Source organism: Notolepis coatsorum (assembly GCF_963971535.1).
Source record: "Notolepis coatsorum genome assembly, chromosome: 8".
Taxonomy (NCBI): domain Eukaryota; kingdom Metazoa; phylum Chordata; class Actinopteri; order Aulopiformes; family Paralepididae; genus Notolepis; species Notolepis coatsorum.
In genome coordinates, this window is record NC_140172.1 from 147,807,362 (window position 1) to 147,820,244 (window position 12,883).

Genomic DNA, 12,883 nt, shown 5'->3' on the forward strand with positions numbered 1-12,883 from the left:
CATAATGCCGCGGCAACCTATGCGCCGCTGCCGCTCTGTCGCTCCGCTCTGCCGCGGGGCGTGCTAGGCGTTGTCGCGGCCAATCAGGGAAAACGCGGAAGCACTCTTGGGCTGGGATTAAAGAATAGGCGTCCCCGAAGCCTGTTTGTGGGATTCGAACTTCGTCAGGGTTTTTTGAATGGACGTTCGAACCTTTGTTTAAAAAAAATCTAAGTAAAGTATTTTTTTTTTTTTTTATAAATATCCTCAAACTAAATCGTCAATTTGAATAAAGTGATGAATCTGATTAAATTAGTCTTTTTTTGTTATTATTAAATCAACTTTCTTTAATGAATATAACTCATCCGTTTTTTTTTATCCACTTTTTCTCCTCGTTTTTCTATTTTTCTCCCATCCCAATTTCGTACGTTCAATTCTTCCCTCCCCTGTCTTGAACGTTGCTAGACTATGCCCCCCACTGGTCGGCTGTAGTGAGGATAGAAGCCTTGCATCATGTGTCCCCTCCGGTACACAAGGAGGCAGCCTGTCGCATCTTTTCACCGCAGCAGCTCGAACTCTCAGTGGCGAGGAGTAACGCGTGGGAGGCTCACGCTGCCCCCGATACTTCCTGTTTCCGCCGTACCGGCGTCACCCAACCGACCTGTAGGAGTCGCTGTCCACAACGTCCAATCCCCGCCCACCGGCTTTCCCACCCTCTAACACTGCCAATTGTGTTAGTATGACGGCCGGCCGAGCCGGTAGCAACGCCGAGAGCTGGGCTCGATACCAGCATCTCCTGCGTTAGTGGCGAGTGCCTTGCCCACTGCGCCACTCAGCCGCTCTCATCAGTTTTTAATACTATAATATTAGTGTAGCCTAATCTTTATCTGCAACTGTGAAGAAAAACCCTTTAAACAGAATGAATAGACGCATACAATTTTTTTTTTTTTTTTTTTTTGATTATTATTGTTTTTTTTTTGTAAAAATCTAAAATTTTAATGTTGAATGCCAACATAAAGAACAAAGGTCTGAACGTTCTAACGTTTGGGCTCAGCCCTAGAACTCACATCAGGTCCTAGTTATAACTAAGAGGAACTCACATCAGGTCCTAGTTATAACTAAGAGGAACTCACATCAGGTCCTAGTTATAACTAAGAGGAACTCACATCAGGTCCTAGTTATAACTAAGAGGAACTCACATCAGGTCCTAGTTATAACTAAGAGGAACTCACATCAGGTCCTAGTTATAACTAAGAGGAACTCACATCAGGTCCTAGTTATAACTAAGAGGAACTCACATCAGGTCCTAGTTATAACTAAGAGGAACTCACATCAGGTCCTAGTTATAACTAAGAGGAACTCACATCAGGTCCTAGTTATAACTAAGAGGAACTCACATCAGGTCCTAGTTATAACTAAGAGGAACTCACATCAGGTCCTAGTTATAACTAAGAGGAACTCACATCAGGTCCTAGTTCAGAGAGTCCAGCGATGCAGCCGTAACGTGTCGTCCACTGGGTCTTCTCATCCAGCAGACTCTGATGGAAGGACAACACAGTGGATTAAAGTGCCGACAGTGGCTCGGGAGGTAGTCATATTGATAATAGTATAAGTAGGGTATGTGATGTGTGCAACGACAAAGATGAATCTTTTATGCATATGTTTATGGAATGCGATGGTCTGCAGGTGTTTCATACAAGGCTGAAAGAGGGCCTGGGGGTGAACTGGGGAGAGGGGAGGGAGAATGGGCTGGATTGGAAAAAGAGGTTTTTGTTTGGTTTTTTTGATGGGAAAAAGGAGGAGAAAAACTTGATGAATTATGTATTGAGCCATGCTAGATATGCTATTGTGTACAGAAGAAGGATAGCTTTTTTTGATCAAAAGAAGGTGGAGGTGTGGCCTTTGTTTAAAAGCATGATGAAAAAAGATCTAAAACTGTCTGGAAAATATATGAGTAAAGAAATGTTTGAGAAATTGTTTATTGACAGCGGGAAATGTATAAGGATGGAGAGAGGTCAAGTAGAGTTTTGTTTTGGATAGTGGTTTTCTTGTTTTGTATGGGGAAGGGAAGGATCTGGTTTTAATGTCAAGTTAGACCGCGCTCTCAAGATACGACACTGGGTGCTGAAGTCCCATTAAGTATTATATAAAAGAAGCAGTGAAGCCAGACCAGCACTCTCAGGTTCAAAATTTAATGGCAGCCTGAAACATGTTTCGGAATTACATATTCCTTTGTCAGTGTTATATATCTGGTTCTGAAATAATATTGTATGTATATAATTGAAATGTATAACATGTAAAATATGACTATTTTTGATAATAAAAAGTAAAAAAAAAAAAAAAAAAAAAAAAAAAAAAGCAGCAGTCTGGTAATCCGGAGGTTCTCTGTTTGATTCCCGCTCCTCCCGGGCAGCGTGTCAAAGTGTCCTTGAGCAAGACACACTTAACCCCTAACTGCTCCCGATGAGCAGGTTGGCACCTTGCATGGTGGCCTCCGCTGTCGGTGTGTGAATGTGTGAGTGAGTGGGTAAAATGTGAGCAACAAATTGTAAAGCACTTTGGATAAAAGTGCTACTGCTATATAAATGCAGCCATTTACCATTTACAGTGACTTTTTTCTAGACCATGTAAATGTGATGTATGTTCACACAGTGTCAAATCCCTGAGGTTTGATCTGGAGATGGAAGAGAAGCTTTTAGGAACTTGTTTAGGAACGTGTTAATTACAGCTCAATGAAATTATAATGTAGCAGTCGCTATAAGACAAGGTATTGCAACACTATAATATACACACACACATATTATACACTGTATACATGGAATATCATTTTACCTACATCTGTATATATTATATCAATATGATTACACCACTGGTTAGTATGGTTTACGACCATAGTGTTTTCATACTTGTACCACTGTACATAGTAATACTGTACATGCATTATTAGCCTAGCATGTTTACTGCTCATCATATATGATATGAATAACATTGTATCTAATCTAGAATATGAAGGTGAACCTTTAATAATTCAACCCCGTCAAACACACACTCCTGGGGAGAGAAAGGCAGCACCTTGGCCAAGGTCATGGTGATGCGGGACTGGATGTTGTTGGTGGTGGTGCTGAAGGTCTTGCAGCTGTGAGCCATGAGACGAGCAGCGAAGTCCCGCAGAGCCCAGTGGTCCTCCACGTCCGGATGCAGACACAGCTGCTTGCTCACAATGCAGGTCACCACCGCCGGGATCAGCTCATGCAGCTAGGAGGAGAGGAGGAGGGAGAGAGGAGGGAGAGAGGAGGAGAGGAGGAGGGAGAGAGGAGGAGGATGGAGAGGAGCAGAGGAGGGAGAGAGGAGGAGGATGGAGAGAGGGAGAGAGGAGGAGGAGGGAGAGAGAGGAGGAGAGGAGGATGGAGAAGAGCAGAGGAGGGAGAGAGGAGGAGGATGGAGAGAGGAGGAGGATGGAGAGGAGCAGAGGAGGGAGAGAGGGAGAGAGGAGGAGGAGGGAGAGAGAGGAGGAGAGGAGGATGGAGAGGAGCAGAGGAGGGATAGAGGGAGAGAGGAGGAGGAGCAGAGGAGAGGAGCAGAGGAGGGAGAGAGGAGGGAGAGAGGAGAAGAGGAGGAGAGGAGGAGAGGAGGGAGAGGAGGAGCAGAGGAGAGGAGGGAGAGAGGAGAAGAGGAGGGAGAGAGAAGGAGGAGCAGAGGAGAGGAGAGGAGGGAGAGGAGCAGAGGAGGGAGAGAGGAGAAGAGGAGGGAGAGAGGAGGAGGAGCAGAGGAGAGGAGGAGCAGAGGAGAGGAGGAGCAGAGGAGAGATAAGGAGGGAGAGAAGAGGAGCAGAGGAGAGGAGGGAGAGAGGAGGATGAGGGAGAGAGGAGGATGAGGGAGAGAGGAGAAGGAGGAGCAGAGAGATACGGAGGGAGAGAAGAGGATGAGGGAAAGAGGAGAAGGAGGAGCAGAGAGATAAGGAGGGAGAGAAGAGGAGGGAGAGAGGAGAAGGAGGAGCAGAGAGATAAGGAGGGAGAGAGGAGGAGGGAGAGAGGAGGATGAGGGAGAGAGGAGGATGAGGGAGAGAGGAGGGAGAGAGGGAGGATGAGGGAGAGAGGAGGATGAGGGAGAGAGGCGGGAAAGGAGGATGAGGGAGAGGAGGAGGGAGAGAGGAGTGGGGAGAGAGGAGGAGGGAGAGAGGAGGATGAGGGAGAGAGCAGGAGGATGTCATAATACTGCACCTTGTGTATACTGTTTACTTTTACCCATAGTAACGGAACGTAGACCAAATGCGTCCACATTTTTATAGGATTCTAGCACATTTTCATAACAATAGCGAATATTACCGTTTTCATTGAAGTTTCTCACAAATTAACGATGCTTTATGTTGTCCTTTATATGCCGATTAACATTCAAATCTTAAATTGTACCATATGTCCCCCTTTAGACAACATATGTAACGCTACCAGCGCACTTTTGTTAAGATAATTAGTTTACCATTCGCGGTCGCTATACCGAGGTCGCAGTAATAGTTTACCGCTGTTCAGATCACGTCGAAGAATGGACACATCCCAGTGACATGTGACCTGTGCTAACGCTCTTGGGAAATGTATTCATGTAATTTTCAACATTTTCACCTTTTAATTTTAAACCAATGCTGCCATCTACTGACAACAGAAAGTGTTGTCTAATCGTCACCTTGAGAGTCACTTCCGTATACAGCGTCGCCCGAAACCCATTCTAGAGATTCCCACTTTTTACTGGGAATGGGGCGTGGCCGTATTTGGTCCCAGACAATAAGAGTTGCTGCGATTGGTCACTGTGACGTTATATATTGAGATTCAAATTCTATATTTATTGTAATGTACTGTAGGGCTGACCTTAAATTTTTTTTGGCATTCGAAGCTTCGGGGCCGAGATTCGATTTTAATTCAAAGCTTCGAGATAAAAAACAAAATAATAATAATTTTTTTTTTAATGTTGTGGGACTTGTACAGCACTTTGTGCAACCTTGTTGTTTTTAAATGTGCTCTATAAATAAAGTGGATTGGATTGGATTAATGAATTAATTAAATTAATAATTAATCTCCGTTACACAGCTAACAACATTAAATAATTATGTTGCAACGTTCGTCTATAAAGCAAACAATTATATAAATATTTATATGTAGTTAATAGAGACAGAGTCAGAATTCGACTTGATTTTTTATTAAGACATATTTTTATATGGGTCGGGACACTAAAAAATACTATAGAGAATTGTCAGTGCTGTAAAGTTTAAACCTTTTAAAATCTTAGACAAACTAAACACTGCTTTCATTAAATATTGTAAGCCGTCATTTGAGGCTTTATAAAAGCAGCACAATGAACACAAATCTGTCCGTGCAGACTGCAGAGTCCGACCTCATCTTAAATAACAAACAGCATTGCTTGTTGTAGTTAACAAAGAGAGGCAGAGTGGATTTTGCAGTTTAAAAAAAAAAAAAAATCGAAGCTTCGAAGTATTTAAGACAGCCATAATATATATATATATATTCAGATAAAATTGTATTGCCTATATTTATGTCTTTCTACTATTATATAACTATTATATATATATATAACGCCTGTCCCGTCTCCCTTCGAGTTGCTGTCCTGGAGTGCTGACCGGAGTGTCGGACGTCCCGTGATGAAGGCCGGGAGGATGCGACCCTCTCTGCGTGCCCTCCTGTCTCCCTGTCTCCGGCGGTCTCGTAGTGGTGACCGGAGTGCTGGACGTCCCGCGATGATGTCGGGGAGGTTGCGACCCTCTCTGCGCCGCCCCCTATCTCCCTGTCTCCGGCTGTCTCGGAGCAATGACCGGAGTGTTGCATGTCCCGTGATTAAGACGGGGAGGACGCGACCCTCTTTGTGCCGCCCCTGTGCCTCAAATAGATTCGCTATCAGCTCTATCTTTAATCTTTCAAAATGTTCAGTTGCTATCGCTATCAGCTCTATCTTTAATCTTTCAAAATGTTCAGTTGCTATTGCATGCACTCATCTGTGTTTCACTACACACTTGAGTGCATGATTACCAACTGATTGGTCACTGTGACGTTATATATTGAGATTCAAATTCTATATTTATTGTAATGTACTGTAGGGCTGACCTTAAATTTTTTTTGGCATTCGAAGCTTCGGGGCCGAGATTCGATTTTAATTCAAAGCTTCGAGATAAAAAACAAAATAATAATAATTTTTTTTTTAATGTTGTGGGACTTGTACAGCACTTTGTGCAACCTTGTTGTTTTTAAATGTGCTCTATAAATAAAGTGGATTGGATTGGATTAATGAATTAATTAAATTAATAATTAATCTCCGTTACACAGCTAACAACATTAAATAATTATGTTGCAACGTTCGTCTATAAAGCAAACAATTATATAAATATTTATATGTAGTTAATAGAGACAGAGTCAGAATTCGACTTGATTTTTTATTAAGACATATTTTTATATGGGTCGGGACACTAAAAAATACTATAGAGAATTGTCAGTGCTGTAAAGTTTAAACCTTTTAAAATCTTAGACAAACTAAACACTGCTTTCATTAAATATTGTAAGCCGTCATTTGAGGCTTTATAAAAGCAGCACAATGAACACAAATCTGTCCGTGCAGACTGCAGAGTCCGACCTCATCTTAAATAACAAACAGCATTGCTTGTTGTAGTTAACAAAGAGAGGCAGAGTGGATTTTGCAGTTTAAAAAAAAAAAAAAATCGAAGCTTCGAAGTATTTAAGACAGCCATAATATATATATATATATTCAGATAAAATTGTATTGCCTATATTTATGTCTTTCTACTATTATATAACTATTATATATATATATAACGCCTGTCCCGTCTCCCTTCGAGTTGCTGTCCTGGAGTGCTGACCGGAGTGTCGGACGTCCCGTGATGAAGGCCGGGAGGATGCGACCCTCTCTGCGTGCCCTCCTGTCTCCCTGTCTCCGGCGGTCTCGTAGTGGTGACCGGAGTGCTGGACGTCCCGCGATGATGTCGGGGAGGTTGCGACCCTCTCTGCGCCGCCCCCTATCTCCCTGTCTCCGGCTGTCTCGGAGCAATGACCGGAGTGTTGCATGTCCCGTGATTAAGACGGGGAGGACGCGACCCTCTTTGTGCCGCCCCTGTGCCTCAAATAGATTCGCTATCAGCTCTATCTTTAATCTTTCAAAATGTTCAGTTGCTATCGCTATCAGCTCTATCTTTAATCTTTCAAAATGTTCAGTTGCTATTGCATGCACTCATCTGTGTTTCACTACACACTTGAGTGCATGATTACCAACTGTTATTACTCTGCAACACTACTATCACCGACATCTAAGAAGGGAGATCCCCCCTTGAATGGCCCTTCTAAGGTTTCTCTCCTCCACACTGCCTGTGGAGCATTTTTCCCTATTGTTAGGTTTTAGTGAGTTTTTCCTTACCTTCGCGTGGGGTATGTCTGGGAGTGCTTGCATTCTTTCATTTATTTGCATTTATTTTAAATTTGTTGGACCTTATGGTGTTCTTGTTCTGTTCTTGACTTATTGTTATGTTTCTTCTTGACTTGTTTAAAGAAGACGTGTACGGCCCATGGGGACATTAACGTGTGTTGTCGGGCCTTACAAATAAATTTGATTTGATTTGATTTACCCTGTCCATACCTGTACCTCCCCTCCCCCCTGCTGTTAAGATGAAGGGGATCATTAAAGGAATATCTTATCTCATCTTCCTTCCACGTTCACATGGTTACTTACGTATTTCTCTAAATAGAGCGTAGGGTTATCCATTAACGCCTTGACCATTAGCATCAGGTACATCAACAGAGCCAAGTTGTTCTGCCCCACATTTACACGCACCTGTGAGAAGAGCATAAAAGTTAGTACCTTTTGTCAGGAAACAAACCTTCTATATACCTATATATCTACTGTATATACCTTCTATATACCTATATATCTACTGTATATACCTTCTATATACCTATATATCTACTGTATATACCTTCTATATACCGACTCATACACCTGCATATATATATATATATATATATATATATATATATATATATATATATATATATATATATATATACACACACACACACACACACATGTCTGTACATACTTGTACCTGCATATAATCCTTTTTACATATCTGTAGATACTATATCGATATCTGTACATATCTCTTACTAGTTACGCTGCTGGCCAGTATGACTTACTACCATAGTGTATTTATACCTGTATCACTGTACATATTAATACCACAACTCTGTACATACATCTGATTAGCACTATTACTCATTTATATATTTTATAACCATATAAATATATTTCCACGGTCAACAGATTTCCTCTGCCATGGTGTCGTGAGCTCCAGGTTACAGTAAATCCCAACCCCTCCTTGGGATAAACACTGACGCCGCCCAGTCCCCCTCGAGGAGGTTGCTAGTCTCCCCTCAGTTAGCGGGTCCTTTTTATTCTAATTACTTTCCTTTGTCTACTTATAGTTATCAATTCACTTGAAATGTAACTGTGTGATGAGGTTGTTAATCTCTTTGTAATAAAAGGAAAAAAGAGGCTCTCACTCGTTTGCTGCTCTGGGGTCAGTGCAGCCCAATCGTTTGCAGATAGGAATTTGGGGTCGTTTGACTCCTGTTTCCCTACTTTCTCTTGGGATTTTTTCGGGGGGTACTCCTGGGAGGCACCCCTTTGTCGTTTTTTGAGTATGTTTGTTGGGGTTTTGCTTTAGCCTGTGGCTGTTGCTGGGGTTTTGCTTTAGCCTGTGGCTGTTGCTGGGGGTTTGCTTTAGCCTGTGGCTGTTGCTGGGGTTTAGCTTTCGCCTGTGGCTGTTGCTGGGGTTTTGCTTTAGCCTGTGGCTGTTGCTGGGGTTTTGCTTTAGCCTGTGGCTGTTGCTGGGGGTTTGCTTTAGCCTGTGGCTGTTGCTGGGGTTTTGCTTTAGCCTGTGGCTGTTGCTGGGGTTTTGCTTTAGTCTGTGGCTGTTGCTGGGGTTTTGCTTTAGCCTGTGGCTGTTGCTGGGGTTTTGCTTTAGCCTGTGGCTGTTGCTGGGGTTTTGCTTTAGCCTGTGGCTGTTGCTGGGGGTTTGCTTTAGCCTGTGGCTGTTGCTGGGGTTTAGCTTTCGCCTGTGGCTGTTGCTGGGGTTTTGCTTTAGCCTGTGGCTGTTGCTGGGGTTTTGCTTTAGCCTGTGGCTGTTGCTGGGGTTTTGCTTTAGCCTGTGGCTGTTGCTGGGGTTTTGCTTTAGCCTGTGGCTGTTGCTGGGGTTTTGCTTTAGCCTGTGGCAGTTGCTGGGGTTTTGGAGGCCAATGTTGAGTATTCTAATTTTTTTATTTATTTTTTTATTTAACCTTTATTTTACCAGGTAGTCACTTTTTCGAGCAATTTCTCTGTGGCTCTCCCTTACTCGGTTTGTTTTGAGTCAGTATTGGTCGTACTGCATACATTCATACACCTGGGTGTGTGTCGGTATCATGATATGAGAAAGAGACGCTCACCCCCTCAGAGATAAAGGTGCTGAACCGGGGAAGCATCTGGTAGAGTCCAGGGTCTGTGGCGATACTCTGCAGAGCCTCCTGGAGGAGAGAACATACAGCACACATCAGTGTTGAGAACATTAGTGAAAACATAACCTGTATACTCACCCATACTGGCATCAGGCACATGAATGGATGGATGGATCAATCAATAACTATAATGGAACAGCTGCATACAGTTTTCACAGGGTATCTGCTGGTTTCAACAAGTTAAATGTAAGACTTTTTTAATACCACTTAGAGCAGGATTTTATACCAATAACATGACCATACTAGCAAATACTATAGCCGCGCAAACAATATTATAATAATTATTGAATCTCCCGACAGCCGGATCCCTTTTCGCCTAAAGGTACATGCCTAAGTAAATGGAAGATTGCTCCACTTCTGCAAGGTCAATTTGCATGTTCTTGGTATCTAGGAACATCTGGGGGCCTGGGGGTATGTATTTCCAGTGTCAGAAATATTGTGTCTGTTACTAGGCTGAGTAAATTGCAATGAATAAATAAATTATGATTAATTATGATTTATGATTTTGATGATGATCAAAAATTTAGAAAATTTCTGAAAAATGCTTACTGAGCTCATTCACCACCTTATTGAGATCATGTGTAAAAAAAATCTAAGCAAATGAACCGCGGGAAGATGATTAAACAGAAGGATTTGTAGATACAGTAATTAATGATAATCGACTTTAATTATAAATTCATATTTGACCTTGAACTTGACCTTGACCTTATTATGACCAAATCATACATCTATGGATAGGGAAAATGCTCCTCTTTCCAGTGGCAGGGTTGAATCTGGATTTAGTCATTTCTTGCGGTTTTTACGATAATTAGCATTTTCTGATAAATTTGTATTTCCGATTAAACATATAAAACATCGGTAAAAATGAAAATATACACTTTGACTACTGTTTTTGATAGGGTTATGGTATTTACTCTTGGCTACAAAAAGAATTTGAAAAACATTAACCTCTTAACACATTCTCCGCCAGTGACGTGTTAACACGTCATTCTCCGCCATGCGTTGTCTGCCAATGACGCCGTAAGGCGTCTTTGAGATCAATATTTAATATTTTCGTCATGGTATTCATATGTCACCCACGGAGTCTTGGCTGGTGCTGTAGGACTCCGCTCAACTCTGCAACGCTTCAATACTGCCACCTGGTGGCCGATCGACGAGTTGCCAAACCGGAAGTGGCCGGAAGTGCTTGGTCCGTCCCCTATTTTTGTCCGGCCACTCGCTTATCGTCCCGGGGCTCAATACAGACACTGTGGATATTGATCTTTGCCATAACTCAATAATCAACATGATTTGGACGTGTATTAGTAATATACAACCCGGAAATGGATCGCATCGATCAACATCCCATAATAGCGATCTTTTTGCTCCACTCTCATCACCCAACGCTACGAGGAGACTAGGGTGAGTTTCAGTGTTTTTCTTTACCATTTTTGATACAAACTGCTCTGATCAATATATCACCCATACTACATGAATCATTTAACATCGGTCATTGAATTATAAACGACCCCCCCCCCCCTCCGTTCACCCGCAGAAGTCATGACGTTTAGGACCATGTACAGTTGAAATTTTTAATATAACGTTGATCGGTATCAAACTGTATTTGATCATCTAATATATGCATTTATGTCTATATCTCACGTTCTATGAAATACAGCAGAAAACGATAAAAACATTTATACTCTAGACGGTATTTTAGTATAAATGTGTGAATGAAAAACGTTCCTACATCCTGAATGATAGATAATTGATGTTGAATGGGCCATAGTAATGTCAATTTAGCAATACAATTTAAAAAGTTATAGCCCTGCAAAGAAGGTGAACATCTCCATAGACAAATAGAGCTGGCAGGGAATGGTTAGGATGGATATAAGCCCGGCAGAGAATGGGTTAACATCCAAGGGCCCACATGTGGACGATTCTTTGCCGACCTCTAGCGGCTTGATTGATTGAATTGATTGAAAAGTGTATTAACGATTGCAGAATGGGTACAGTACAGTACAGCTCAATACATACAATTGTTAAGGGGATGCAGACCAGAGAAAGACTTTCGTCTTGTTTACATCAGGGTCCCCCATTTTCAATTCATCATAACATATATGACATACATGACATACAGATAGACAGTACTGCTACATCTATACATTTATGACATATCAGATTTGCAAATACAGTACTGTTTGTGATACAAAAGTGTCCAGAAAAAGAGTGTATATACATTTGACGTAGAAACTGTACATTGGAGGAGGTTGGGTGGGTGGGTGGGGGCTGTACATTGGAGGTGGGGGGGGGGGGGGGGGGGGGTTGGGTAGGGGACACACACACATTGTACACTGTACATTGGAATACTGACAAAGCCATACTTGGTCATTTACTGTACAACTGGGTTAGGACATTTGTAGGGGCCAGTTTCGAATTGCAGTCTCCCATAGGTGTTTTTTGAGAGTGTTTTTGAAAGTGGGTAGTGATTCACATTCCTTTACAGCTTTGGGTAGGGCGTTCCACATTGATGTGGCATAATTGATAAACGTGTTTAGTCCCTTGTTTGAGCCGAATCTGGGTTTAACATGATTTGTGGAGCTCCCTCTGGTGTTGTGATCGTGGTATTCACTGACCTTTGGGAAGTATTTTGACATGTACATGGGTACCTTGGTCGCGTAGTGTATCTTGTAGACCAGGCCCATTGCAAGTTGCTGTACTCTGTCGTCTACTCTAAGCCATCCTAGGTTGTCAAAGTGGGCAGGGGTGAGGTGGGTTCTAGGAGTCAGGTCAAGCAGTAGTCTGACTAGCTTGTTTTGAGATGTTTGTAATTTGTTTTTTAGTGCCTTTGAGGTGCTTTGGTACCATGAGGTGCAAGCATAGTCGTAGTACCCTTGAATGAGTGCTCCTGCTAGAGTCTTCAGGGTATTCTTGTTTACCAGAGGCTCGGGGTGTGCATTTCTTTTAATACAATATATAGGTAGAATTAAAAGCCCTATTTGTTGCCTGTCGATTGCCCTTTCAGGTGACAAAATCCGTTCAGCGGTTCTCGAGTTACATGCCGATATGTGAGGCGTGCCCCAAAGTACGCAAAAGTACACATTACCACCCCCGACTCCCGGGGCTCTAGCTCCGTCAATCATTTGGCGATCTCGAAATCTTTGCACAGGGTTGTAGCCAATGACTGTGGCTTTCCAATGGTACCCCATGATATGATAATTGGGGATCTAATACGGTCTCTATTGATCGATTTATGATAAAGGAAAAAAAAGTCCCCTATAGGGGGACCTTAAGGCTTAACAGGTTAATACTTTGTATTACTGTGTAAGGCCTTAAATTGAGAATTATGGATTTAATACTTTTTT

The 12,883-nt window shown here is 42.3% G+C and overlaps 1 protein-coding gene across 1 annotated transcript in view; it reads right to left on the bottom strand.

The window, feature by feature from the left end:
- The window catches only part of LOC311233633 (transcription initiation factor TFIID subunit 6-like), a gene marked incomplete at both ends in the record, with an annotated part of 61,333 nt that overhangs the window by 15,340 nt on the left and 33,110 nt on the right, over positions 1-12,883 (bottom strand). Inside the window, 4 exon segments of the mRNA XM_084320599.1 lie at positions 1,443-1,517; positions 3,052-3,234; positions 7,717-7,818; positions 9,471-9,622. Coding sequence (XP_084176725.1) covers positions 1,443-1,517; positions 3,052-3,234; positions 7,717-7,818; positions 9,471-9,622 — 512 coding nt within the window.